The 27,870-nt window shown below is 45.9% G+C and overlaps 1 protein-coding gene across 13 annotated transcripts in view; it reads right to left on the reverse strand.

Annotated features, from left to right (window-relative positions):
* Window positions 1-27,870, reverse strand: part of Snx29 (sorting nexin 29) — a 413,834-nt gene that overhangs the window by 185,942 nt on the left and 200,022 nt on the right. For 2 of the 13 annotated variants that reach the window (XM_087574453.1, XM_087574456.1), the window contains one exon: window positions 23,070-23,719. The exons of the other annotated variants lie outside the window; for them this stretch is intronic. In XM_087574453.1, the coding sequence (XP_087430579.1) occupies window positions 23,541-23,719 (179 nt within the window). In that variant the 3' untranslated portion in view covers window positions 23,070-23,540. Of the gene's footprint in view, window positions 1-23,069; window positions 23,720-27,870 lie in introns of those variants that run through there. 13 annotated transcript variants of the gene reach the window in all.

Genomic DNA, 27,870 nt, shown 5'->3' on the forward strand with positions numbered 1-27,870 from the left:
CACAGAGCCACAGCGCCACAGAGACACAGAGCCACAGCGCCACAGAGCCACAGCGCCACAGAGCCACAGCGCCACAGAGCCACAGCGTCACGAGACACAGAGCCACAGCGCCACAGAGCCACAGCGCCACAGAGCCACAGCATCAGAGCCACAGAGCCACAGCACCAGAGCCACAGAGCCACAGCACCACAGCACCACAGAGCCACAGCACCACAGCACCACAGAGCCACAGAGCCACAGAGCCACAGAGCCACAGCACCACAGAGCCACAGCGCCACAGAGCCACAGCGCCACAGAGACACAGAGCCACAGTGCCACAGAGACACAGAGCCACAGAGACACAGAGCCACAGAGACACAGAGCCACAGCGCCGCAGCACCAAGCACTGCTTCTGCAGCGGGGACAAGAGCTGAAGTGTGCACAGCTGTCCAGGTTTTCACACCTGTTGCTTTGGAGTGTGGCAAGCACCGGGTTAGTGTTTTCATCCTAAATTTCCAAAATCATTTGTGCATGTTGAAATAAGCAAGTGTGCCATCCCATTTTAGAAAAGCAGAGCTACCCCCACCAGAGGCAGAGGCTGTACATCTGCACACCCTGGGTGAGCATGGCCTACAGTGCTGAGGTGAGCATGGCCTACCGTGCTGTGTTGTGCATGGCCTACAGTGCTGAGGTGAGCATGGCCTACAGTGCTGAGGTGAGCATGGCCTACAGTGCTGAGGTGAGCATGGCCCACCATGCTTAGGTGTAGCTTCATAAACAAGAGCAGAATACACATACTATAGAACTTAGGGCCAAAGGGGCATGGCTCAAATCCTGAGTCAGTCACTTCCTGCAAATATGGCTACCTGGGCACAGTCTCCTGCTGTGGAGATAAATCCTCTCCTCTGGCAGGGTAATGTTGAAGGAATCTATACAGAAACGGGTGAGGCAGTCAACTGGATGCTTAAGATATCCACCCAGGTGACACTTCCCATCTTTCTGAATCCACAAGACAGTCAGATCCGGGAGGTCACTAAACAGCTCTTCAATACTGATCTCAGGAGCCATCATCACCTGACTGGATGTGGAAAGCTGACTACAGCCGCCTCTCGCTCGCCCAGCTACTAGGGAGGTTTGTGGCACATGTGTAAATCAGCAAGCATGTTCAGCCTCCACTTCTAGTCCTTTAAAAAGGCAAATCTACTTTCTCCAGTGGTTTTATTTCTCTAAAGGTTCACTTTCTCAGCCTACATAAGAGCTCATGTTCTCAGGAGACTGACAAAAGTCATAGGTACTGAGTTTGAGGACATAGACAACCTGGGTTACAAAGTGAGAGGCTTGATCTCAAAATAAATAAAAATTGAAAATAATAATGCTACTGCCGAAAGAAAGCAATCCTTTTTTACACTTCCAGGCTTTAACTTGACCTACATACGAGACCTGAATATCAAGGAAGGGTAGAGACTGAATCCAGCCATCCTGTGACACTCACACATATTTATGAGGGTACTTCAACCCACATAACTGTGTACACTCAAAACTGGCCCACTGCTGGTTATAAATTATATCAACTGTAGCCATCATAAAAGATTGATTATAGGATCACTCCTGGCCACACACTTGCTAAGATGTCCACATGTGAATTCATGTACCCTTACTGCTTTTCCTTTTCTATGATGTGCAACAGCTCTCTCACTCCTAGTGAGTCATGGCGCCTCTAGTCCAGACGGCCCTGGCATCAATCCCAGCCGCTTTATCACAATTTGAAACACAAGTCTCACCATCCCAGGTCAAAGAGCACTGCTACAGCCATTCATGTGAGAACACAACGAGGGTCAATAGGGAGAGCATTTAAATATGGCAACCAACAGAGCCCCAGAGTGCTCTGTGATGGCCATCTGCCACCATGCTTCTGTGGGCCTCCCTCAGCTCCCAGACTTAGCAACCCAAGCACAAAGCTCCTGGGGTCCATACCTGTGCAGCCATTTTTTTTTAATTTTAATTTTAATTTTTATTTTTATTTAAGACAGCTAACTACCATTCATTTTAAAACAAGATCCATAGGAAACAAGATAAAGAGGCTGGCAAAGCTGAGAACAAGCTACCCACCCAGTGACCAGCCTAAAAGAGCCCAAAAGAGCAGGCAAGAGAAGAAAGCCTGTAAAAGTCTCAAATATACTCAGAAATGAGAGAGCTTCAGGCCATGGCGGACCTCAAAGGGCCCAAGATCAAGAACATAGACTCCTGGTATGAGAGAAACAAGATTGGAGGCTCAAAATTGGCTACCTGAAAAAAATCTGCAATTTCTGAAGACATTTTCCAGCCCATGGGCAACATAAGCAAACTGCAATTGTGGTTTAAGCACAGAATTGTGATTAACTCAATTGTTCCTGTTCAAAGGAAACACAGGGACAGAGAGTGGAGCCAAGACCAAAGGAAAGGCCATCCAGAAACTGCCCCACCTGGAAATCCATCCCATCTGCAGACACCAAACCCAGACACTATTGCTGATGCCAAGAAGCACTTGGTGACAGGAGCCTGGTATAGCTGTCCCCTGAGAGGCTCTGCCAGAGCCTGACCAATACAGATGCAGATGCTCACAGCCAACCATTGGACTGAACATGGGGACCCCAATGAAAGAGTTAGAGGAAGGACTGAAGGAGCTGAAGGGGTTTGCAACCCCATAGGAAGAACAACAATATCAACCAACCTGACCCCCCAGAGCTCCCCGGGACTAAACCACCAACCAAAGAGTGCACATGGAGGGACCCGTGGCTCCAGCTGCATGTGTAGCAGAGGATGGCCTTGTCTGACACCAATGGAAGGTCAGGCCCTTGATCCTGTGGAGATTCGATGCCCCAGTGTAGGGGAATGAGGCAGGAGTAGGTGGGTGGTGGGAGCACACTCATAGAGGTGTGGGAGGAGGGATGAGATGGGGGGTTGCAGAGGGGAAACTGGGAAGGCAGGCAACATTTGAAATGTAAATAAATAAAATAACCAAGTTTTTAAAAGATGATTTTTGTTCAGAAGAAAGGTGAAAAGAACTTCACATAATTAATGTGGAAATTCTGAAATATGTCCCTGGTCCAGGGACCTTCAAGGACAAGTATAATGGCTGAAACTAGAGAGGCCTACAGCACAGATAGGAAAAAGAAGTATCATCCTTGAAATTCAAGGTCATGGCAAAGTCTACTGCTTCAAGGCAGAAAAGATACATTTAGAAAAGAAATCATGTTGAAAGCTTACTCCCTTATGAATTCTCGAGAGCAACAAAGGGTCAGGTCACAGTGGAAAGAAAACAAACAAGGCACCCCAGAGCAGCACAAGACACGGCCATGCAGCCGCACCTCCTACGAGGACACAAGAATAGAGTCAAGGAAAGTGGGTTCATGTAGAGAAGGCCAGGGCAGAGAGGCCACATTAACAGGATCGATAACGATGACTCGGCAAGACAGGGGGCCAAGCAGATATAGAGAGAGGACGGGGAGGGATGAGAGGCATGTTCACATTGTGGTGACCTGGCCAGGGAGGTCTCTAGATTATGGTGCTCTTGAGATGAGCTGTGGACACCTTCATCTGAGAAACAGATGGGGAGGAAGGGTATTAAAATGCAGACTCCTTGGCTTTGCTTGTTGGAAATTAATTTTGTAGGTCTGAGGGGAGGTCTAAGAATCAGCATTTTAATTAATATTAAAGGTGATTTCTACATGCACAATAATAGTCTGAGAAGCAGAACCTGATAAAAAGATATCCCAAAGGCAAACAAACCCACTTGAGGAGTAGCCCTAATGCTCACTACTCCAGCAACTGTCATGAGTGATGTACGCCTCCAGGCAACACAGTGAGGCCTGTGCACAGCATGTGGAAGCGGAGCTGTCTGCCCTCGTGTCTCCTGGGCATGTCTGCTCTGAAAGGAAGCTACCAGAAACTCATCAGTGTGGCTGATGAAGGCTAACTTCCTACTCTGTGTGACACGTATGTGGCTGCAGGAACTGTAGCTGATGCTCTGTGAAAATGAAGATTATATGATCTGCACCTTTCACCAAGCAGACTGGTCTCTGTTTATGTGTAACCAGTGGACAAAGGAGGGGAACAAAGAGCCAATCACAGAGTGCACTGGGCGTGGGAGCACACGCATGTTCTTGATATAGTGATTTACATACAACAGAAGCCGCAGGAGGAGGGTACACCTAGACGTGCCTTGACACCTGTGGGTCTAGGGGGCTGGCAGAATCCACCAGCTAAGAAGGTGCTCATCGCAGCGGTTGAACTTGTCAGTTTGGTTAGACTAGTACCTCTGGGTGTGTCAGTGATGGGCTTTCCTAAAACAATTAGATCAGGAGGTTCTGACCTCATCAGCATGTTAACCCCTTGATGGGTTCCTCATGTGACAAACTTCTGGGAAGGAGTAAAAAATATAATATGGGTTGTCTGGAGAGAACACAGACCTGGGCGTGTGACTCTGGGGCTCAACTTACCCTGGCCTTTTCCTGTATCCCTTCTGCCACCATGAAGTGAGTCACTTGTGAGCCACACTGCATGAAATTCTCAAAAATTATATTTTTCATTCATTCATTTACTTTACACACTGATCACAGCTTCCCCTCTCTCCTCTCCTCCTAGTCCCTCCCTCTCATCTTACCTCAATCCACCCCTTCCTCTCATTCTCCTCAGAGAGGGGAGCCCTCCCACAGATATCAATCAACTCGCATAGTATATGAAGTTGCAGTAGGATCAGGTGCATCTTCTTATATTGAGGCTAGATAAGGCATCCCAGTTAGGGGAAAGGGATCCAAAGACAGGCAACAGAGCCAGAGACGAACCCCCCTGCTCCTGCTGTTAGGGGTCCTATATGAAGACCACACTGTATTTTTTAACAGCACTCAGGAGGCTGAGGCAAGGCTGTCAGAAAGTTGAGGCCACCATGGATGGGTGGATAAATGGATGGATGGATGGATGGATGGATGGATGGATGGATGGCGATGGATGTTGGGGAATCTCATGGGTAAGGGGACACCACAAACCACCCAACATAATTAGAGATGATTACAACTAGAGGCAGACAGAAAGAAGGTTCTACCTCAGCCTGCGTCACACTAAGCCAACAGAACCAACACTGCCCCTGGAAGTCAGGGTAAGTAGGTTAGGAGCCACCATGACCATACTGGACTCTGAATGAGTCCCCCATAAACCCAGAAGCTCAGTGCAGTAAGAAAAGGGCTTTGACATATTGGGAACAGTACCATAATAAATGGCAAGCCAGAGGCTATTTCAAAAAGCCCACAGAGATGGTTGGCCTTGACAACTTCCCTGAAAATCCTAATTATGTCTGAGCACCCAAAGTGCAGAGCCCTGGAGGAAGCAGAGGGCTGGAAAAGCAGGAATTGTCTGGTGAGGGGTCTGTGTCACAACAACAGCCACAGGGCTGACCCTGCCTCTGCCTATATATGGGCTACCTGGCACCCAATTGCCAGTCTCTCTATAGGCTGCTGCTACACTGTGAGTTCAGCATGTGAATACCAGCCAGTCTCCTGCTGACAGGCAAAGAAATGCCCCTAGGGAGATGGATGTCTTCAGGTGTTAGATGTTAGATAAAAAATAACAACTATCTCCACATGCAGTACCTTCAAACCCCGAGGCCACATCTAATGTGGCCATTTACTCCCAAATGGTTCTCAGTCCCACAGGACAAGCACAGGTGGAACGTAGCTCTCCTCAGCTACCAGGATACAGCAGCAGAGATGTGCAGTCTGCTCCTGACTTACAAAGGCTCTACCTACAATGTATTCTTTCATGATGGCACAAGAACAGCACATATTCAACAGAAACTACACTTTCCATTTTGAATTTGAATATTTTCCCACACTAGACCCCTAGTGTGGCCTTCTCTTCATGCTGGGTGATGGCAGTAAGCAAAACTCTGGATAAGGCTAAAGACTGGGGAAGAGGGACACTCTCCAGTATAGTGCTAAGCTGTGAAGCCTGGTGTGCCCTGTGCACTGTCAGCTGACAAGAGTCTATCTGGATGCAACCCTATATAATTCATAGCCAAAAGTCTCTGTAAGTCCAGGGCATCACTCTGCTGTTTATCAAGTTGGCTGTTGTAGGTCAGTGTCATGGGTCCCATGGGGGCCGCAGCAGGCTGCCCTGGACCAGTGGAGAGCCTGCCAGCCTGCTACCCACTTACATCTGGTGTGGCAAATGAATAAATAGATAAGGGGACAATTTCTATTGACAACATTTGCAAAACTATGCTGGCTACTTCTCTTGTCAATGCCACACAAGTAAGAGATACCTGAGGTCAGGAAACTTTAACTGAAGAATGTACTCTAAACTTGACCTAAAGGTAGGTCTGTGAGGCATTTGTTTGGTTGATTAATGATAGATGTGCAAGGGCCCAGCCCACTGTGGGTGAGTCTACCTCTGGGCAGGTGGTCCTAGGAATTTCAAGCAAGCAAAGAGCCATGTAGAGAAAGTCAGTAAGCAGCATGTCTCCATGGCCACTGCTTCATTCCCTGCCTCTAGGTTCCTGTCTTGAATTCCTGCCCTGACTTCCCTCCATGGAGACCTGTAAGGTATAAAATGAAATAAACCCTTTCCTCCTCAAATTCCTTTGGTCATGGTACTTATCACAGCAATGGAAAGCATGCTAGAGTAGACAAACTGTAAACTGGAGAGGCTGAGCTGCTCTCTGCAGGGAGATCTGGGCCTGTTTAAAATCTCAGACGTAATTCACACAAAGCCCCAGTGCAGCCCCAGAGACCCGGGCAAAGGAAAAGGCAAGAGCTTCAGCATCCACCAAGTCTTCACTCAGCGGGAGAGCGGCCAGCATGTGTGAAACAGTTGGCGGACAGGACGAATAAGGGTAGGTGACAGCAGATGAGTGTCAAACATGGGGTTTGACAAGACACAGGGAGGGGCTGCATCTGTTACTCTCACGAGGAAGCAAGGTCAGAAGGGCTCTGAGCAAGAAGGACGTGTGACAGACTGGCATCCTGGCAAGTGCTACAGTGAGCTACATCCCAGCTTTCTTTTTACTTTTGAGAAAGGATCTCCCTAAGTTCTCCAGGTGACCTTGAACATGCAATCCTCCTGTTCCTTCCAAGTAGCTGCAACTGTAATCCCTGTGTCACCAAGTCCCTGATGCCTCTAGATTACTTCAGATCAACTGCCCTCATCTTACTCAACACATCGGCACAATTCAGTTCAGCTGTGTACTCTTTTCCCTAAAGTGAACACTACCCTCAGCCCAAAACCCCAACTCCCTTCTTTTATCTCAGACTCAGTCCTAGACCATTCATACTCATTCTCTTGGGGATTTCACTCAGGCCAGGGCTGCAGACACACTGCACTTGCAGCTCAAGAGTCTCTACCTATGTGCACGGCAAATCAGCTTGAGTGCCCCCATATTCAACATAGGAAACTGGACTCCAGGGAGGTCAAGAGCACAGCAGGGCTGAGTTGTGAGAAGATGAGAGGGGCCACCAGGCAGGAGGCAGAGCAAGGTCCTGGGGTAATTCCTTTATCACTTACAAATTGGAGAACGTGTGTGACAAGTGGGCTTGGGAGCAGACCACACCTTCCACTAGGGCTGAGTCCTGAGTTCTCACTTTCTTGTGAAGCAGTGGCTTTTACATCATCAAGGTCAGTTGACACAGTGCTCACCCAGAACATGCCAAGCTGTGGGTTCCATCTCCAGCACTGCAGAAACTAGGCGTGCTGGTGCTCACCTGTAATCTTGGCGTTCCAGAGATGGAAGCCAGAGGGTTAACAAGTCAAGCTCACCATTGTTTTAATATGGAGTATGACGCCTGCCTGGGCTACAAGAAAGCCCGTCTCCAAATAAATAATAAAATAAAATTGCTAAGTAAAAGTCCAGAACATTGCCCTATAAAGTAACTCTACCCCACTTTACAGATCAGAAAGGCAGAGGCACACAGAGATGTCCCTACGATCCTATGACCCTTCCTGCCTGTGATTAATCCTAACATTCGGGGCAGCTCTGCAGTAGGAATGCCAGTGTCTAACAGAGCACGGCAGCGTAGAGGCTCTTCCGTCCTGTCTTCTTCCTGAGGCCATCTCAAGTCTAACTAGAGTCTGATCTCCTCCACGGACAACCGTTTATTAAGATTTATTTATTTTTGTGTATATTAGTACACTGTAGCTGTCCTCAGACACACCAGAAGAGGGCACCAGATGTCATTACAGATGGTTGTACGTCACCATGTGGTTGCTGGGATTTGAACTCAGGACCTCTGGAAGAGTAGTCAGTGCTCTTAACCACTGAGCCATCTCTCCAGCCTTTGATGGAGAATCTTGTGGAAAATTATCCAGCTCTATTAAAGAAACTTGATGTCAAGATATCCTGGCTAACTTACCTCAACTCCTATTACACTGTCTGCTTGTGTAAAACCTCCTTCTGCCCCCAGTTTCTCCACCCCTCTATTCCTCCTCAAAGCTGCAAAGGGGATACCAAGATGTGAGTTTTAATGTTAGAAACCTCTTACCGTAAACATTCAGGGCTATACTTGGGTCCTGAATACCTGAGCGTAGTCCCAGCTATAATAAAGACTTGAAGTTGTCTGAGTGGTCATGTCTGGTGGGATCCCCAAAACGAATTTTCCCTGTAAGGAAAGCATGCCTTTCTGACTGATTCTGAAGCTATGTTGGAACACTTGGCGGGTGCCTGCCTGAGGCGCCATCAAGCAAGCATTCTAATTAGAGGCACTAATAAACAACCACAACAACTCTGGACAGGAACTGCTCTCTCTGAGAACAGAAAACTGTCAGTTCAAACCAAGTAACATGAACAAATGGTGAGAAGTGTGAGTAGGGGTGGCAGTGTGTGCTCTGTGGCTCAGGAGCGTCCTCCCGGCTAACCCTCCTGCTGCAGTGGGCTCGGAGACAGTCTCCATTTGGATAATGCTGGGGCCCGCGTCTGGACTGACAACCTCATTTTCCTTCCAAGAAGCCCTCTATTTTGCACATGTGGTTTATATATGACTATGTAAGTTAACACCAGAGGTGACAAGTTCTAGTGAGATAGCTCACTGTGTAAAGGTGCTTACTACCATGTCTGATGCCCTGAGTTCAATTCCTAGGACCCACATAGTAGAACAGAAAACCAAATCCTGCAGAGTGTCATCTGACCTCTACATCCATGGTCTGACATGCATTGTTCCCATCTCAAGAATGAATAAATATATGTGATTAAAAAATTTAAAGAACTCTAAACAAACCTAAGAGTCAATGAAAACTGTCTTTACAGCTACTGTCTAGTTACAAGTACCTCAACGGCCTGATGTGTTGTTTTACTAGCAAAATCTTCCACGGATAAGCGATAAGACCAACCATGACAAGAGACTTTAAGTGTACAAGAAACACAGCAGGTGGAGGAACAGTTACAACAAGAGCTCAGAGGGATCAAAGAAGAAGCCCGTCCAGGGCACTATAAAAGCTCTGACAACCCTACTCTAGGGGTCTGAGCTCAGGCACATGAGGGCATGAAGTTCAGAAGGAGAAACAGACATTTAACTTGTTTGCCTGCAACTACATGTGTACACATGTGTATGCATAAAGGGTTATCATATCTGTACCAAAGGTACAGAAAAAAATGCCAAGAGTATAGCCCCATGTTCCATTCATTGAGCCTGTGCCCAGGACATTTGAAAGGTGTCAGGGGACAGGACTGTTACTGCCCTTGGGTCTCACAGGCAGCTGCTTTTCCAAGAGTGAGAGCCTGCCATACTGAGTAGACTACTCCAAGGTTAAGGCAGCGGGATGTGATGGGGTGAGTGAGTGAGCTGTGGGTTTTAAAAAGTACTGTGTGTGTGTGTGTGTGTGTGTGTGTGTGTGTGTGTGTGTGTGTGTGTGTGTGTGTGGAGGGCTGAGTGCCATGTGTGTGTGTGGAGGGCTGAGTGCCATGGCATACACATGTCTCACAGCGTGAGTGTTGGACTTTGAGAAGGGCTGTCTTTTTGCTTGCTGCTGTAGAGCATGTCGCTAGCCTGTAACTATGGCGAGGTTCCTAGCTCCACCTCCCAGGTCTCTGCAGCAATACTAAAAGTATTAATACATGATTATTAATAAATTATCAATAGGTTCTGGGGATTTGAACTCAAGTCTTCATGTTTACACAGCAAACATTTTACCCACTAAGCCATCTCCCCAGCCCAACCTGTGGTTGGTTTTTAAAGAACATAGTTATTAAATACCCATCAGCCACTTCATCAGAGGTTGAATTCAAAGCCAACTGTTCTGGGGGTGAGCAAGCCAGCACCTGCTAGCGGGACCTTCCGAATGGGTTCTCTGGATTGTTCTACTAGTGGTTTTCACCATCTGTCCTAGAGAGACCCTACTAGAACAGCCGGTTCAGGAGCAGGCTTGTTAAGTGACCAAGTCTTAATGGCGTGCTACACAACCCACCTGGCTCCCCAGCACTCCTGGACAGTGGTTCTCCTGTTTCACAGAGAAGTGCCCTGCTGTGATGGATACAGAATAAACCCACTCAGGTTCTGGGAGGGCAGAATCAGTCCTTAATCAAGTCTGTGGACTCTTCTAAAGAGATCGGCTATAACTAAATCCCATAGCTATTCAACCTAGTCTAATGCCCTACACGTCTGGACAAAATAAAGGACTCGAGTAGGACACTAGCATTCCTGAGCAGATCAGATCTGTACATCGTCTGTGTACATCGTCTGTGTCTGGAAGCTGCATGCATATGCACCTGCATATGGAACAACCTTAGCTATCATTTCTTAGGCATCTTAGCTATTTTTTTTTTTTTTTTTTTTGGAGACAGGGTCTTCTAAGGGCTTGGAGCTTACCAAGTATGCTAGGGTGGCTGGCCAGTGAGCTCCAGGGACTTGTCTGCCTCTGATTCTGCACTACTAGGACATGCACGTGCCAACTGAGTTTTCTATGGACCTCACAACAGCAAGGAAAGATTTCCTATGTCATTTAATGTCTAGGCTATCTCCCCAACTCATGAATTTTCTCTTCAGCCCACTAAGCCCCAATCACATAGCCACTTAGTCTAAGCTTGTCAAGACCTTTCTCAGAAAAACAGAGTGCCACTCAAAACAAAGGACTAGAAAACACCAATGAGCAAGGAAATAAATATATAGATTAATACAACTTTTTGATATGCTGTTTTCGTTAAACCTACCAGCCTTGGAAGACAGAGATGTGGTAGGGCTTCCCAGAGCAAGCTGGATATTATTCATATGAGACCTGCCTCAGTGCCTAAGGTAGAAGATGGTCCCCACTACCTACCTCAGGCCTCTACATACAAATGCACACATATGCACGTGTGCCTGCATACACAAAAATGGGGGGGAGTGGAACTATTGCATTGATATACGCCCACTGCCCTGCTCCTCCTCCCCTTGCTGTTTTTAGCTGACATACACCATGACCTTCCTCAGTAGCCTCACTGACATACTACTGTCTACTTCTTCCCTGAGTGAGATCAGCTGGCACAGAGGCAATCAAAAGGGGAGAATGGCCTCATTTTCTACTGGGCCAGATTTTATTTGGATTCACTAGTAATAACAAAACTCAGCAAAATCAGAGATAACACAACTTCTGAAGCCCATGCTCTCCCTGTGGGGCTTAGCCGACTAATGCTCTCTAACCATAGATGGAGGAAAGAAGCCTTCTCCAGGGTAACAGCCAGGTATACACTACCAGGACCAACACTAGCAATACTCAAGATCAGCAGTGAAGGTGCCACCAGAACTCTGATAGCTTCCTCCACTTCCCAAGCAGTGAGAACCAGAGTCTGAAGAGATCTCCACCACGCATAAGCTACCCCGTAAACTCCTGCTACAGACCTTCAGGAAACAATCTAATTGTTGTCTGGAACATTTGACCCCAGTTTTGTCACACCACTGACTCTTTCCCAAGGCTAAGTCCAGCCCAGCTCCAGGGAAGACATGCACTAAGGCCTACCATTGAGCTAACTGGGCTCCTGATTCCCGGGCGAGCTGACGGTGGAGCCGTCCTATAATGTTACTTTGGGACTGCCACTGGCTAGGAAAAGAAGCAGATCCATTAATAACAGCCAACAAGGAAGGAGAGAGAAACAAAGACAAAGGTGAAAAATCAAACAGATAGACAGATCCAGAGACAGACTGGATCCTAGTAATACCCGTCCCCTGGCCATCCACCTCATGATCTGGATAAACCTTTTATCAAATATTCTATCATGAAACACTCCTTTCATATAAACCATATTAGCTGCTTGCAGGGTTTCTCTACTCAGGATTAAGCCAAGTGCCTTGTTTTGTTTACAATAATGAATTCTATGGGACAAACAGACAGATAAGCACTTATGGTTAATAACCATCAAATCCTCTTAAGGACCCAGGCACAGTTTATAAAATTGCAATTAAAATCCTGATTAATTTTTCTAATCTGATCTAATTTTAAAACTCATGTAGAAAATATGAAAAATTGACATAAAAAAAGCAAGCAGGGGCTCACAAAAACTGCAAATGATATAGATCACAAAAAAATCAAGATTTGATTAGGCAAAGTAAAAAATTGATTTTAGTTTAAAAACTGCACAGAAAAATTAAGGGAAAAAGCTATTTGCCACAAGAAAGGCACAAAAATGGTATCATAAATAAAAAGTATATGACACAAACATCTAATTTTAAAGTAGCACACTTTTTAAATGTCCCAAGCACAATGGCACCCACCTGTAATCCTAACACTTAGTAGGACAAAGGAGAATGTTGAGTTCATGACTAGCCTGTGCTACATAACAAGACCTGTCTTAAAATAAAAATAAGTAAAACAACTAATGTTTGAATAACTGAGGTTGACAAAAATGTATTCAACTCTAAAACCCAAGAGAATAAGCAGAAATAGTCGATATGTTTAGGAAAAAAAGGCAACACTGTAGAATAAAGCCAAACGCACAGTTTAATTATCAAGACTGAAGGAATCACCCGATGCTAGCTGAGGTGACACAAGCATGCCACACGTGGCTGCTGTGTAGACGCTGCTTTCTAGAAAGCACGTTGGTTTTTCTTTGGGAAGAGCCCTGAACAGCCTACTCTGTCTCTTCCAGGAACTGACCCCAGAGAACTAATCAAGACCCCATCCAAAAGTGCAGCATGAGAGCCACCAAGCACCAAGCATCCAGAATCCAATCATGGGTAGAGCCCACTGCCTGGGGAAGCATGAAATGTTGTGTGGATGTTATTAAGACTGTTAAGAAAAAGTGTCCAATGACAAAAACGTTCTTAATATGATCTCCACTGGATGCAAGAATGCAAATGGCAGGCCTCAGATGGTCCTCACTCCCTGTCGACAGGCACATTGTACTCAAATAACAAAGACCAGGAGCCGTCCTGGCACATCCTAGAGGGCCCGTGCCTTGGATGTCGCAACTTCAGGTGGCTTCTGTTTCTTAGTGTCTCAGTCCAACCTTTGGAAAACTTCCTAGCAGATACAGTTCTTAGATCAGCAAATAAGTTTTACAACACTATGTCGGCAAAATAGCCTTGATGGAGCATCCACACTGGTGGGGTTTAATTCACCACGGCCTGCGGGATTCTGAGGGCTCAGACACAAGCCCATGCATGCAACTGGGGCAGAGGGCATCTGCAGTGGTTTTCTGAGCCTCAGTGCCCTGCCAATGCAGACCAAGTTCCTTTCCTCTCTGTTCTCTCCTATGTGTGCACCAGAACACAGATACACTGGTGATGGTCTTAGCCACAGTGGCACAGAAGATAGGGCAGGAACACAAGTAAACAGCGAAGCTGCCCACCAGCTCTGGGCAACCTATGTGAGTTTGTCCCTCTATGGAGACTAAGTCATTCTGTCTAAGCTACCAGGGCCACATCTCCTCAAACCATGGACCCGCATCTATGCCACTGTCACACTTGCTGTGGTGGCTTACAAACTGCATGCCAAAAGCATCATCAACTTGTCTGAGACGTGACACATAAGAGGATGGCACTCCGGGCTTCTCGTCCCTTGCTTGCCTTCTTCACAATTGAGGTTCTGAAGGTTTTTTGGGTAATTTAAATGTTAAGAATGTGTAGACAGCCAAAAGAATTGGAAACATCCACATTTGCAGCGACTTCATAACACACACAAAGGGACCATCCAGGGCCCCATCCCACCAGGGTTCAAGCAAACCTGTAAAGTCTCCCCTAAGACAGCAACTGGCTGCAAGGTGTTTGGTCCCAGCAAGCACTTGTGTTAACTGGGGGAGCACAGTGCAGAGGTATTTGTTAAATGAGATTAGTGTTGAGTGAAGTGGGGAAGCCAGAGATAGAAAACCCACAGTACTGGGAAATAAATATGAAAAGCAGTTCTGAGTCATCTGTGCAACCAGAGGCAGCATATATTAAGAAGAAAGTGAGAGATGGAAGTTTAAATCATATATATTCTGCCCTTCTAGGCAGGAACAATTCCCACAGGAACAGAAAATTGTACTTTTCCAATAACCCTAAATTGTTATTTATTTCTGAATCCTCACCTGTTACTATTTTGTTCCCTAAGGTTTCCACACTGCTGAGAGAACTGTGATTATAAGTCAGAATCTATACTCCAAATGCACACAGGTACACATTGATCAAATCTACAACCAGTGTTGCCAGCCGCCTTTTATTATGTTTAAGTTTCTGTTGTGAACACTGATTAATTTTCCTTTCAATAAGAGAAGTGTGGTGTGCCAGTCTCTCTGTCCAGGTTTCCCATTCCTCCCCTGGAAGTGGAGTCTTGGCATGAAAACCTGAGAACTGGAACCCTGCAGAGCACCACAGGGCTCTCTCTGCAGGGGAAAATCTACCAGTAAAGGAAGTGCAGGCAGAGACAGTGAGCCCCAAAACACAGCCCCTGCATTTTAGCCAGCGGGAGGTACAGTCTGCCCACACTGCTCTCAACATGGCACTTCAAACCCACAAACCCTCACTTGGAACCTGGATTATGCTCCCGGGCCAGACTTCAGATTAAGTACTACAGGTTTGGGACCACCCTACAAGGAAACAGTGAATACCGCAGGTGTACAGTGCTAGTTGGACTTTAAGGACTTCTGCCAATTCTGGGACTCATCGGTGAAGGGGAATTCAACCTTGTGTCTATCTGCCCAGCTTCACCTCCCTCTGTGATTTCGTCCTGACTGGAGAGATGGCTCAGGCAGGACCAACATAGAACCTCACATAGAACCCAGAATATTTAGGCTGGAGCCAAGGGACTTTTCTCTCTAAGCAGCAACGCATTCTGATGTTAAAACTGGCAAAAGCAACTTTGTAAATAGCTGTACACGCAAGAGGCCCTGTGCTCCATCCAGAGCCCATGCAGCCCTTGCTGTGATTCCAGAGCTGGAAGGTGAAGACAGAATCCCTGGGGGTGACTGGCCAGCCAGTCTAGCCTGATCCTGAAGTCTGAGGCCCCAGTGAGAGACCAATTCATTCATTCATTCATTCATTCATTCATTCTCTCTCTCTCTCTCTCTCTCTCTCTCTCATACACACACACACACACACACACACACACACACACACACCCCAAGATACAAGCTATTGAGTGGTGATGACCTCTGACCTCCAAATACATATGCATACACATAGATGCAAGAGTGAGAGAGAGAGAGAGAGAGAGAGAGAGAGAGAGAGAGAGAGAGAGAGGGAGGACCCATAGGATTGGAGTAAATCAAGATCTGTAAATTGTTTATCTGGTCCCCACATTACTCTATTCCTGCTAGTCAATAAAAAAGACACAAACAACAATTACAGCAATGACAAACTTGACAGGGTGCTCAGTAAGACGAACCAACCTGCCTTGAAATTAGGCTTGAAAGCCAACTCATAGTAAAGAAAAACCCGGTTCATTCTTGTTTTGATTAACCTTTTGTTTCTCAAGGACTGGGTTATGCCCCTCCCCAGATTCCCAGTAATCTTAACTCCACATGGTTCCAGGAAACAGGCAACATGCCTGTTTCCAAAGCTCATTATGAGCACCTATGACTGATTACCTATTGGTATGACTACCTGGCAACTATGTCTTAGTTTCAGGGAGTCGTTATGGCTACCTTGCTATGCTTATCTTCTGTACCCCCACCTATCTGCCAAATCCCCCATTAGAAACCCCACCCTTGAGCTATAAAACCCTTGTCTTCCTTAAGTCCAATGCTGATCTCTTGAACCCCACTTTTAGGGAGAGACACAGATAAAAAGCTGGCTTTAATTAATTTGGCCATGAGGATCTATTTTGATAAGTGGTCTTTCTCCTCAAATCTTTGGGATTAACAAACACTGTCAGTCAAAAGAAAAATACAAATCAAACCCAATGAGGTAGTATGGATGGCCAGAAGGGAAGGGCAGATAAAGAGTGTGGGCTTGGAGGCTGGAGCCTCAGCCAGAGCCCCATCCACTGCTGGTGCACAGGCAGAGCTGTTTGGGAAACTGCTTGGTGACATCAGTAAGTTAAGGAAGCAGTTACTGTGTGAGGCAGAAATTCTACAACTGGAGAAGCACCCTCCAGAAACCCAGAGCGTGCCTACACCGTGCATGGACAAATGTTCACTGTGATGCTGTTTATAGCACTCCCAAGTGTAGACAACTCAAGTGCCCGGCAGTGGGAGGGTATCAGGTGCTTCCACAGCTCAATGCACTTGGTTACGGAAAGCTGACTTCCTAGTACACACTATGATGTGGGTGTGCTATGAAACCATGCACTCACAGAAAGCCGTGTACCCCAACTACTGGAAATACTCAGAGCAAGTGCAACCACAGAGGCAGTGGCTACTTACTGATGGGCAGGGCTTCCTTTGGGGATGGTGACATGATCCACAGTGGACAGCCATAACAGATATGTGGTACAATGAACATATTAGACCATCAGATCTTGTTCTTCATCCAGGTGAATGATATCACATAAGAAATGTATCCCAATAATGCTGGTTTTCTGTGGTTCACATGGCGTTTCTATCCAGTGTGCAGAACTGGATGAGTAGAAGTACAGCCCATCCCCTCCACACCATTGCCCAACTTGGGCTGGGGCTCAAGCACCTCCCAGATAAGACAAGGCATGGCTCCTAGCCAGGACTGTGCAGATGAAGAGAACTGAACCTAGCAGAGGGATTTCCCCCTGTCTAACTTGCTGAGGAAGGGGTATCTGTATCTTATGTGCTCCTCTTTGGTTGGGAGGGTACCCCAAAGTCCCTGAGGAGCCCCTCACTTCCAGTGGTATTCTGAATAAGAATGGCCTCCACAGGCTCACAGATTTGAATAATTGGTCACCAAGGACCGGCACTATTTGAAAGGATTAAGAGAAGTGGGGTTGCTGGAGGAAAGCCCCTGCCAAACTGCTCTTCCCCTTGCCTGGAGAAAGGGATGTGAAGCTCACAGTTACTCCCCCAGCACCACACTTGCCTGAGTGCTGTCATGCTGGATGACACGCCATGATGATTTGGACTAACCGTTTTACTGCACTGGGTCTCCTCATACTCAGGAGTTTAAGAACAGTACAAGTTAGCTACGGGTTATCTTCAGAGGGAAAAGAAGAGCACAGAGTTGGGAGAGGTAAGGTGTGGCAGAGTTGGTGGGAGAACTGGGACTGTGCTCAAAAGACATTGTATGAAATTCTCAAACAATTAATGAAATTGTATTAAAATAGAAAAAAACGTAATTGGAAAAGTAGGTTGCAGCTATGAGACTACTGTATAAACCCCAATGAGGAGAGGACTCCTAAGCTTTAAATCCTCTGTAATAAGTTTGGTCTCTGCTACTGTGATACAATATCCAGGAGCAAAAAAACTTGTGGAGAAAAGAGTTTGTTTGGCTGCTACACCCCCATCACCGTTCATCAGGGAAGTCAGAGCAGGAAGTCAAACAGTGACCACAGAATGCTGCTTCCTGGCTTGCTCACCGACCTTTCTTACAGCCCACCAGCACAGGGAGGGTCCACCCACAGTCCAGTCTAATGCAGGCAACTCCTCAACCTCAACCTCGAACCGCTGTGACCACCAACACAACAGGTTGCACACAGGCTTCATGGCACCTTGGGTTTTAATTCACTATCAACTCCACCCTAAGCCTCACAGAGTTTCTGTAGCTGGGTAGAGAATTAGACTCTTTTTTTTTTTTTTTTGTTCTTTTTTTTCCGGAGCTGGGGTTCGAACCCAGGGCCTTGCCCTTCTTAGGCAAGTGCTCTACCGCTGAGCTAAATCCCCAACCCCAGAATTAGACTCTCTTTAGCAGCCAGACTTCCCACTGTGACTTCCCACTGTGAAGCTTACTGGAAGATTAAAAAAACAAAGCTGTTTTTTTGTTTTCCAAAGAAAATTTAAGCCTGGGATCCAAGCTTCTAAACTATATCCACTATGGAAGTAATTATGCCATAGGAAAGACATCAAAGGGATTTCCACTGGACTACCACTAATACCTTTCCTCCTCAAGAACCCTAAGCCTCTTAATGTGTCTCCAAAGACAAACAGGCTTCACCCTCAAAATGTGGATTCTTAAGGTGCTTGGACCTGGGCTGACAGCTGTCCACCAAGCCTGAAGACCTGGATTCAATCCCTGGAATCCACCTGGAAGAAGGAAAGAACCAAGCCGACCTCTGACCTCCACACAGCACCACGGTGCTCAAACAAGTGTGCACAGACTCAGACGAAATAAATGAACACCTCTTAGAGAAGGGCCTATGGAAAGTGTTAGGCCGAACCAACCACTAGAGACAAACTAGGGCACACCAAAAGCAGAAGAGGAAAAGACTTCTCCTTCATGGTAGAACTAGGGCCACATCAGAGCAAAGGGCCAGCAATCTGACGACTACATGACCCTTAAAGCATACATGCTGCTGGATGTGGGGGCACGTCTGCAATCTTAGCTGAAGCAGGAGGAGTACGTGTTCATGGCCAGTCCTGAGCTAGACAGTGAGGACAGTAAAGGGCTGAGTAGTAAAAAATAGAAAAGGGGGAAGGGAAAGACAGGAGGGTGTTAGGTCTGAAGTGAGCCTCAAAAATGTGGATGCCATTGGCAATATTGGAATGACAGACTCTGACCAGGTAAAGGGAAAGACGTAGACACAAGCATCTAAGATCAGCAAAGAATCTAATTCCCTATTAACCCAAGCACACTTGTAACAGATCAAAGCCCCAGGCTGTTTTGGCCCCCAGCCCCCTCCCCCATACTCTAACTCACTGGCTGTTTCAGTCTACAGGATCCCTCCCACTGCCACATGCTCCCTCAAGAGAGGCAAGGCTCTCCTGCTTTTTTTGTGGTTCTCTCTACCACCCCACCCAGCCCCATATAGCCACAGCAGTTTAAATTGGCAATAAACCTATTGTCCTACCCATGGAGTAGTCTAATTTCAAGGTCTCGCTGTCCTCACTTATAGATAGGAGGAGAAAAAAAAATAATATATATATATATATGTGTGTATATATATATATATATATATATATATATATATATATATATATGCTTGATGGGGGAAAAATAAGAAAAATATATGTAAAGAAAAGAAAAAAAGTATTCACTGGAACAAAATTCAATTCACAATAAGAAAGAAAAAAAAAGTACAGCCACTCAGGAAATAGAAATAAAAAGAGCTACTTTTCCCCTATTACTGTTTACATGCAAATACAGACTATACGTTTGCTGAGAGCAGTCTGCAGCCCTGCTCTCTTCATAGACACTTCATGGGCACAGCCTTTCTGGGGAACAAGAGGAGAATCCCTAAGCTACAGCCTTGGCCTGTCCCTTCTGAGTAGGAGCTGCACCCCAATCACTAGATGCACTGCAGGGGCTCCACATGCAGGGGCATTTCCTGCACTATCTGTCAGCCAAAAACAGTAGTAAAACAGAGTACAGCAAGAGGAAACCATATGCCAGGCAGTGATGGCTTACACCTTAATCCCAGCACACAAGAAGCAGAGGCAGGCTGATCTCTGAGTTTGAGTCCAGCCTGGTCTACACAGTGAGTTTCAGGACGGCCAGGGCTACACAGAGAAACGCTGTCATGACACACACCCCCAAAAAAACCTGAATGAAAAGAAAGGAAACCAGTTAAGAAAACTCTTGACAGAATGTCACTCTACGTTTAATTATCTCATGGTCACACAGCAATAAGGCTTTATGACATATAAAGGAGCAAAACAGGACGATTATACAATCTACAGAGGTGTCCACAGCCTCGACTGTCTGGAGGAGGCACCGAGCCCTCAGTCTGCTCTACGATGCGCTTTGACACAACTAAGCTGTGGCACTGAGTGACACAGAATTCAACATCCTATTTAACCATTATGTGCCACAGCCAATTTACATTCTGACTTCAGAGGGAAATTAGTTTTCCTTCTTTTTTGGATCTTTTACTCATTTTTTCTTTTTCCTTTATGTTTAACATGCATAATAAAAAATTATATATGGGCTGGAGAGATGGCTCAGCGGTTAAGAGCACCCGACTACTCTTCCAGAGGTCCTGAGTTCAATTCCCAGCAACCACATGGTGGCTCACAACCATCTGTAAAGAGACCCGATCCCCTCTTCTGGTGTGTCTGAAGTCAGCTACAGTGTACTTATATATAATAAATGAATAAAATCTTAAAAATTTAAAAAAAAAAATTATATATGTTAGTGGATATATTATATGATGTTTCAATATGGATATGCTTCTTGAAGTTTAAATTAAGATATATATTACATATATATATTTGTGTGTGTGTGTACACATACATATATATCAACTCTTATAAATGTTTATCATTTCTTTATGATCAAAACATTTCAAATCATTTCCTCCAGTGTTTGGAATGTACAGTCCATTGCTAGGGTGTATAGTCACCCTCCTCAACTTCTCCTTGCCCCCTCAGCCTCTGGTAGCCTTATTCTTACACGTGACTTCTCTGAGAGCAAACAGTAGATACCACATGCACAACAACACACTACACTCGTGTTATCCATGACGGACATAGTTCACTTAATGTAACATCCTCGTGCTCTGTCTGTGCTGGCGTGCATGACAGAATGTCTTTGTTTAAGAGCTGATGGTGATCCACTGTGAATCACTCATTTTACTCACCCACTCTCAACATCAGTGGATGGACATGTGGCTCTTACTTTCTTAGCTATTGTGACCAGAGTTGCATGGGATAGCAGATGTCTCTTCAACAGACAGTGTTGAGGTACAAAGGTCATTGCACCCACAGATCACCAGGGAACCCAGAATGTTAATCACACAGGGGCCTCTTCTCAGAAGAGGAGATAAAATGCCCAGAAGCCTGGGAGTAGGTTTGTTAATGACCTGGTGACCTTTATGCTATCTTAGAGGCAGACCTCACCTATCTTTGGCTATAGAGACAGACCTCACCCAAATCCACCAGAGTGTTTATCCCACTCTCCCTCCCTAGACATTTATCCATCCTTAGGGGAGATGCCACATGTACTTTATGGCCTACTCTATGCTACTGGTCAGAAACCACACTAGATTTTAAGCCTTGTAGCTATAGAACCCACCGTCATGGTCACATGTACTTTGTAAAGGTGTTTCTATGTGGTCAGACCTTAAGCTTTATTATGAGTCTGCAACTGAACTGACTGTTGCCTAGAAACCTTTTCCCAACCTGCTCTGTGTTTTAAATTTGCTGACGATAAGCAGCCTGGCATGAGACTCCCCAAAGTCTGATCCAGGATGATGAAGTCAGTGTGCACGGGGTTTTTAGTCTCATCTCCTTACATGGTTTTATTCCTGATCTGACACTGCAGAGACCCCTCAATACAGATTTTATTTTTCTTACAAACCCAGGAGTGGGACTGCAAATCACTGTATAATTACACTTTTCATTTATGCAGAATTTTCATAATGATTTCCATACAGATAGAGATTTACATCCCCAGAGACCTCTCCTGTAAATCCTCACCAGAACGAACGAACACACACACACACACACACACACACACACACACACACACACACAGTTCAATGTGGTTTTTATTTCCATTTAATGATGAATATCACCAAGCTAATATTTTTTTCATATGCATGGTAGACATTTCATGTTTGCTTGTTGTTTTGGGACAGCCTCTAGCCCAGGCTCAATCTACTTTTCAATTGTGAACCTCCCCAGTGGTAGGTTCACTGGCATGTGCCACCATGCCTGACTTACAGCTTCCTTTGAGAAATAGCTGGTCTACTGCCTGGGTTTAGCAGGGTTACTTATTTTTGCTGTTGACCCTTTAAGCTTCTGTCCAAGCTCTGGATATGAAGGCCCAGTCATAAGTCTACCTCCGCATACCTTCTCCCATCATTCGTGCTGTCTCTTCCCGTGGCTATTTCCTTTGTCTCTCGGAATCTATTCAGTGAGAGGCAATCTCCCTGCCAGCTTTCGCCTGATGTGCTGTGCTTTTGGGGTCATATTTTAAAAATCCTCACAGTGTTAATTCTGTCCATACCCATGTCCTGCTCTCAGGTTTTCAGTGTGGGATACTACACTTAGGTCTTTAATCTATATTGAGAAGAATTTTGGTGAAGGAACTGGAGAAAATAGAGATCTATCTGGTTTTTTGGTGGTTTGAATACTCTTGGCCCAGGGAGGGGCACTATTAAGAGCTGTGGCCTTGTTGGAGGAAGTGTGTCACTGTAGATGTGGGCTTGGAAACCCTTTTCCTAGATGAATGTCTCCTGTTTTGATGTCTTTCTCAACATGGATGACAATTCCATTTTCTGTTTTGTGTGTAAATTTTAGTGTTGGTTTACGTCCAGTTCTGTGAAGAATGTCACATTGGCATTTGGGTAGGGATTAGAGTTCATGTAAGAGAACATGAGCACTACAGACTCTTCAAGACAGGAGCTTACTCTGTCCCCAGGCTGACCTCAGCCTCCTAAGTGCTGTGATCCAGGCCTGAGCCACCACCACCCTTTTTCTGATCTGTGTACATGTGCGCCCACTTGGGTTTCACAGGGCTTTGCAATTTCCACTGCAGAAATTGTTCACTAAACTCTTATTCTTGGGGTTGGGGATTTAGCTCAGCGGTAGAGCTCTTGCCTAGCCCTGGGTTCGGTCCCCAGCTCCGAAAAAAAGAAAAAAGAAAAAAAAAACTCTTATTCTTAGACACAAGGACTATTATACTAGTCTGCTTTCTGTTGCTGTAATGAACACTGGTCACATGCAACTTAGCAGTGGAATAGGTTTATTTGGGTCACATTTCCCAGGTTACAATCCATAGTTGAAGAAAGCAGACATGGGAGCTCCAGCAGGAACTGAAACAGAGACTACAAAGAGCGTTGTTTACTGGCTGGCTCTGTAGGCCCGCCTGCCCTGTGCCAATCAAGAACAACCCTCAGAGACCTGGGCACAGGGTAGTCTGATTAAGGGTCCTTTTTCCAGATGACTCTTAGATTAGTATCAAGCTGACATAAAAACTAAGATACAACCCAAATCAGTTTGAAACCCCTGAGAATTTGCCTCAGTTTGAATTGGGTTTGCATTTTTTCTAATTTCATGCTGAGGAAGATTATTTACATGCTCAAGACCTGTCACGTGTATATTAATTTACAAACCTGTTAAAGCTGTCTACTTTAGGGGTTGGGGACATAACTCAGTAGTTAAGAGACCTTGATGTTCCTGCACAGGTCCTTGCATCCAAAGGCAACTCAAAGCTAACTGCAGTTCCAGGGGATCCAGTGGCCGCTTTCAACTGTCCACTCTGCAGCTTGGTTTGATCTGTCCCAATGTAAACTGGAACCTCTGCTGTGGATGAATGCACCTCTCTAGTACCTGTGGGAGGACAAGAAGCCATGTGCCAAGCAGCCTGCTACTATCAGTGCCCTGGAGCTTGACCATCCTGGTGCTGTAGGAACTACGGCTCCTGCCCTTACCCTAGGGACCAGTAAGAGGTTTTCTAACAGAGAGAACACAAAGGATTACTTGTAGCTGCTTGTATTCTAATGCTAATTATGGTCCCCAAAAACTGCTCATAGGATAACACCTACACTTAGCTTCTGGGAACCTGCCCCCAGTTGGTTCTGCAGACAGAGACAGGACTTTAGGATTCCTGGGCTTGGGATTGGGAGGAGGGGGAGGGGGAGGAGGAGGAGGAAGAGGAGGAAGAAGAGGAAGAAGAGGAGGAGGAGGAAGAAGAGGAAGAAGAAGAGGAGGAAGAGGAGGAGGAGGGGGGAGATCTACCATGCTGGGAGAGTATGGAGGAGAGGGAGGCACCATGCCTGAGAAGAGTGCAGGATAGAGAGGCATGGCCACCATATGAAGGAGTTGCAGCCCAAATGGGTCCAGGGCAGCCAAGATAGAATATAGAATTTAGTAATAACTGGGGATTAACCACGTGGAGGTTAATTAAAAAACATTGTTACACTTACTTGACAAATAAAAGTTATTTTTTGGAAGTGATAAATCCCAGTTTGTCTTTGCCTAAACAGGAAGTCAAAACTAACATTGTTTCTCAGGTTTTAAGAGCAGCTTCTGATCAGTCTAAAAAGCCTTCTTTTGCAATACACATTGGAAAGATAAACAGTGAATGGAAGCAACCTCATTTCTATACCATTTGTTTTCATTTTAATTTAAAAAAACCTTCAACAGGAGTATATAAATTACAGCCTTTGGGGGAAAATCTGGGCTGACCCCAATTTTATTGATAAAGCTTTATTGGCACACAGTTACTTATTTGTTAACATAACGCTATGGCCCTGTAACAACAGTCTAGAAAATGTGGCAGAGAGCAGTCTTGCCAACTAAGTCCAAAACACCTGCTATGCATCCCTTTTAGACAGTTTGTTGGGCACTGTCCTAGAAAAAACTTAAGTATTTGCCCATGCTGCTCTATGGAGCCAACAAGGCCTCTGTGAAGTGGGCTGGGGCCACCCGAGATCAGCCATTATCTCCAGAGAAGTCAGAGCTGCAGAGAGGACCTCCTGACCAGCACAGGACACCCCTCTGAATCTGACCACAAACGTTAACCTTTGGAAATGGTGTGTGAACCACTCCTCAATTCACAGGTTGCTAAGTTAAGAACATTCTGAAAGGACATCATTTCTGGGGTTTTAAATGGTATGAAGAATATTTATCTCAGGGTTGTGTGATGCATTTGATGCAACACACGGGAGCACTGGCAGATTCACTCTGGAGCCCACAATCCTCCACTGACCCTGGGACACCAGACTCTCCTTGGCTTTCCTGTTGATTCATGCATTTTCAGAGTGTAACATGGGCACAGGCAATGTGCTCTCAGGTCAAATCAGGCCTCTTCCCTACACTTACCATTTACCTAAATGACAAGCATACAAGCAGACCACACACTGCACACACTGTGTGCAAGGCACAGCTCAGGGACTTTGCGTGAGGATACCAATTACACCAGAGAGAATCCTGCCACTATGGAGCTCAGACTAGGAGCCTGAAAACCAAACAACAAATTAAATAACCACAGATTAGCAATGAGAACAAGAGGCAGAAATTGGCAGCTTAGAGTAAAGAAAGATGACTAGCCTCCTTCTTGGCTAAAAGCTGGGAACTCCCTTCAAAAACACCAGGACTCAACCTTACCAATGGCCAGAGACACCACAAATGTCTCTGGTTGGTTTCACCATGGACAGAGGCTGGTTTTCCTTATCTTTTCTCTACAGGAGTAGTAGCCCCTTCCTTGAAGTCGTGCTGAAGAAACCTCGAGAACTTCAACTCTGGAATAAACAGTGGACTAAACAGCTCGTCCCTGTGCCCCTCCTCCATCCACTAAGTCTCATTAGCTCCAAAGCAGAGGAAAATGGTGCATACTGGATCCCCCCACTCTACCGGAGCACTGCCTTCCTTTCCTCCTTACGGACCCTATTACGTTAATAAAAATAAAATTAAGAAAGCTCACCCTCAGTGGTCCATGAATTTCTTTCTTTGAATCTGGGAAACATGAAACCGAAAGCCTCAAGCTCTGGTTGGCTTTGATGCCACTGACTTTCCAGGATCCTGACCTCTCAAGCCAAGCACTGAAGAAGTGAAAGGCTCGCTCCTTTGCTCTCAAAGACACCTAGGATTCCTGTGTCATTATGACACATGCTACAGAGAACTCAGGTAAGATGCTGAAAGGACCTGTCAGAAGCAACTACCACGGGAGACCAGGGAAGGGTTCTCTCTCTGTGAGGAGGTGACACAGCCAAGCTCAGCCTGTAAGCAATGAGGAGGAGCTAGGTCAGGCAGAGGTGAGTACCCATGGATGAGGAAGGACGCGGCACACACGAGCAGTCACTGAGATAACTTACACAGCAGGCCAGGTGTCGAAAAGAAGTCCCTCTCTCCATAGTCCCAGGCAGATCATTCAGTACTCTTAACTGATGAACCAATCCTGCTTGTTTGTTTTCTCTTGTTTTTATTGTGGGTGCTAGAGATTGAATGTAGATCTGTGTCTGAAACACAATCATGTTTCCATTTTTTTTTTAATCTCTCCAACTCCCACATCAAATTTCTATGCTCCTAGCTCTCTCCCAAGAGCAATGGAGAGATAAGGCTTAGGTCTGTCCAGGCTAAGGGTGGGAAAATATGGGATGCTCCCAGAATGAAAATGAGGTGACCCAGCAAAGAGACAGGAAAGCAAGGACAGAAAGGAGACATAGACAGGGTCAATAATATGAACAGGAGCCAAGTCAGGCACAGTCTTGTAAGTCCTGGTAATGGGTCTGGATTCTAGTCTGAAAGCAACTGGAGGTCGCTAAATAGTGTTAAGTAGAGAATCAACATGGCATATCTGCATTAGAGACACTGTTGCAGGGAGTGAGCATCTGGAGTTACAGTATTAGAATCAGAGAGACAAGAATGCCAATGGTAGTGGTCAATAGAGTGACTTGAGGCTGATCTCAGGCACTACACTTGATCTTTGCCAAAAGGTTGAGAAGCCACTGTTCTCAGCAACTGAAAGCAATCACCTAAAACACTGTGCTAAGAAATATTCACAAGCGTAAATAAGGATTCTGAAAAGGGCATCCTGATTGATTAGTAATGCCTGCATGGACATAGGAGGAAAAAGAAGCATCTCTCCTTTCTCTGCTGGCAGAAACCAGTGACTCTTATAATTCAAGTACAATCTATTTGGTTTTAGACCTGGACAAAGGATTGAAGTACATATTTTACATATTAATGCAGATCTGACCTCTGGGTTCTCCCAGCATCCCTCAGTCCTGTCTGCTACCTGGCATACCCTGCCACCAATCCTGAACTTTCCAGCCCAGCAGCTAGGCTGCCCTTTCCCCAGAGGCTCTTCCCTATATAATCCAGACATCTTGCTCTCCACTTTCTCCTCTCCTCCTCCTCCTCCTCCTCTCCCTCCCTCCCTCCCCACTCCCTCCTTTTCCTCCTCCCCCCCCCCCTGCAGGCATGCTCTCTTTCTTCCACCCCCTACATGGTGACTCCCCTGCCTCAATCCTTGTTGACTGAATTAAGTTAGTCATTTTTATATGTATGACTTTCAGCCCTCAGCTGCTAAAGGAGAAGAGTAAAAATATACCAGATGGCTGGCCACAAAAAGCATTGCCCTAGAGCAGGAGCAACACAGCAAGTGGCACACTCCCCCTCCCCCATGCAGGGTTGGCTCACTGCTTCGAAGCAAAAAGTCATTTGGGTGGGGCAGCAGGTACCAAAAATGAGAAATGTCTTGGATGGGGAGGGATGTACTTCACAGGATGGACTCCAATGGTGCCATCTCCTAGCCCCTAGGTTTTGAAAGATGGCAGGAAAAATACAAAAAAGAAAAGAGAATAGTATCTACCCAGTGGGTCCCTGACAAGCAGTTATGAGAAGATCACAAGCTCAAACAAAGCCACAAAGCAGTGGACCCTACAATCCTGGTCCCCATATCCCAGTAGACCTAAGCATCTTCCATGACTAGGTTACCTTCTCAGACATGATAACTCGGGTCTGAATTGAGGATCACA

This window comes from Rattus norvegicus, chromosome 10, assembly GCF_021556685.1.
Source record: "Rattus norvegicus strain SHRSP/BbbUtx chromosome 10, alternate assembly SHRSP_T2T, whole genome shotgun sequence".
Lineage (NCBI taxonomy): Eukaryota > Metazoa > Chordata > Mammalia > Rodentia > Muridae > Rattus > Rattus norvegicus.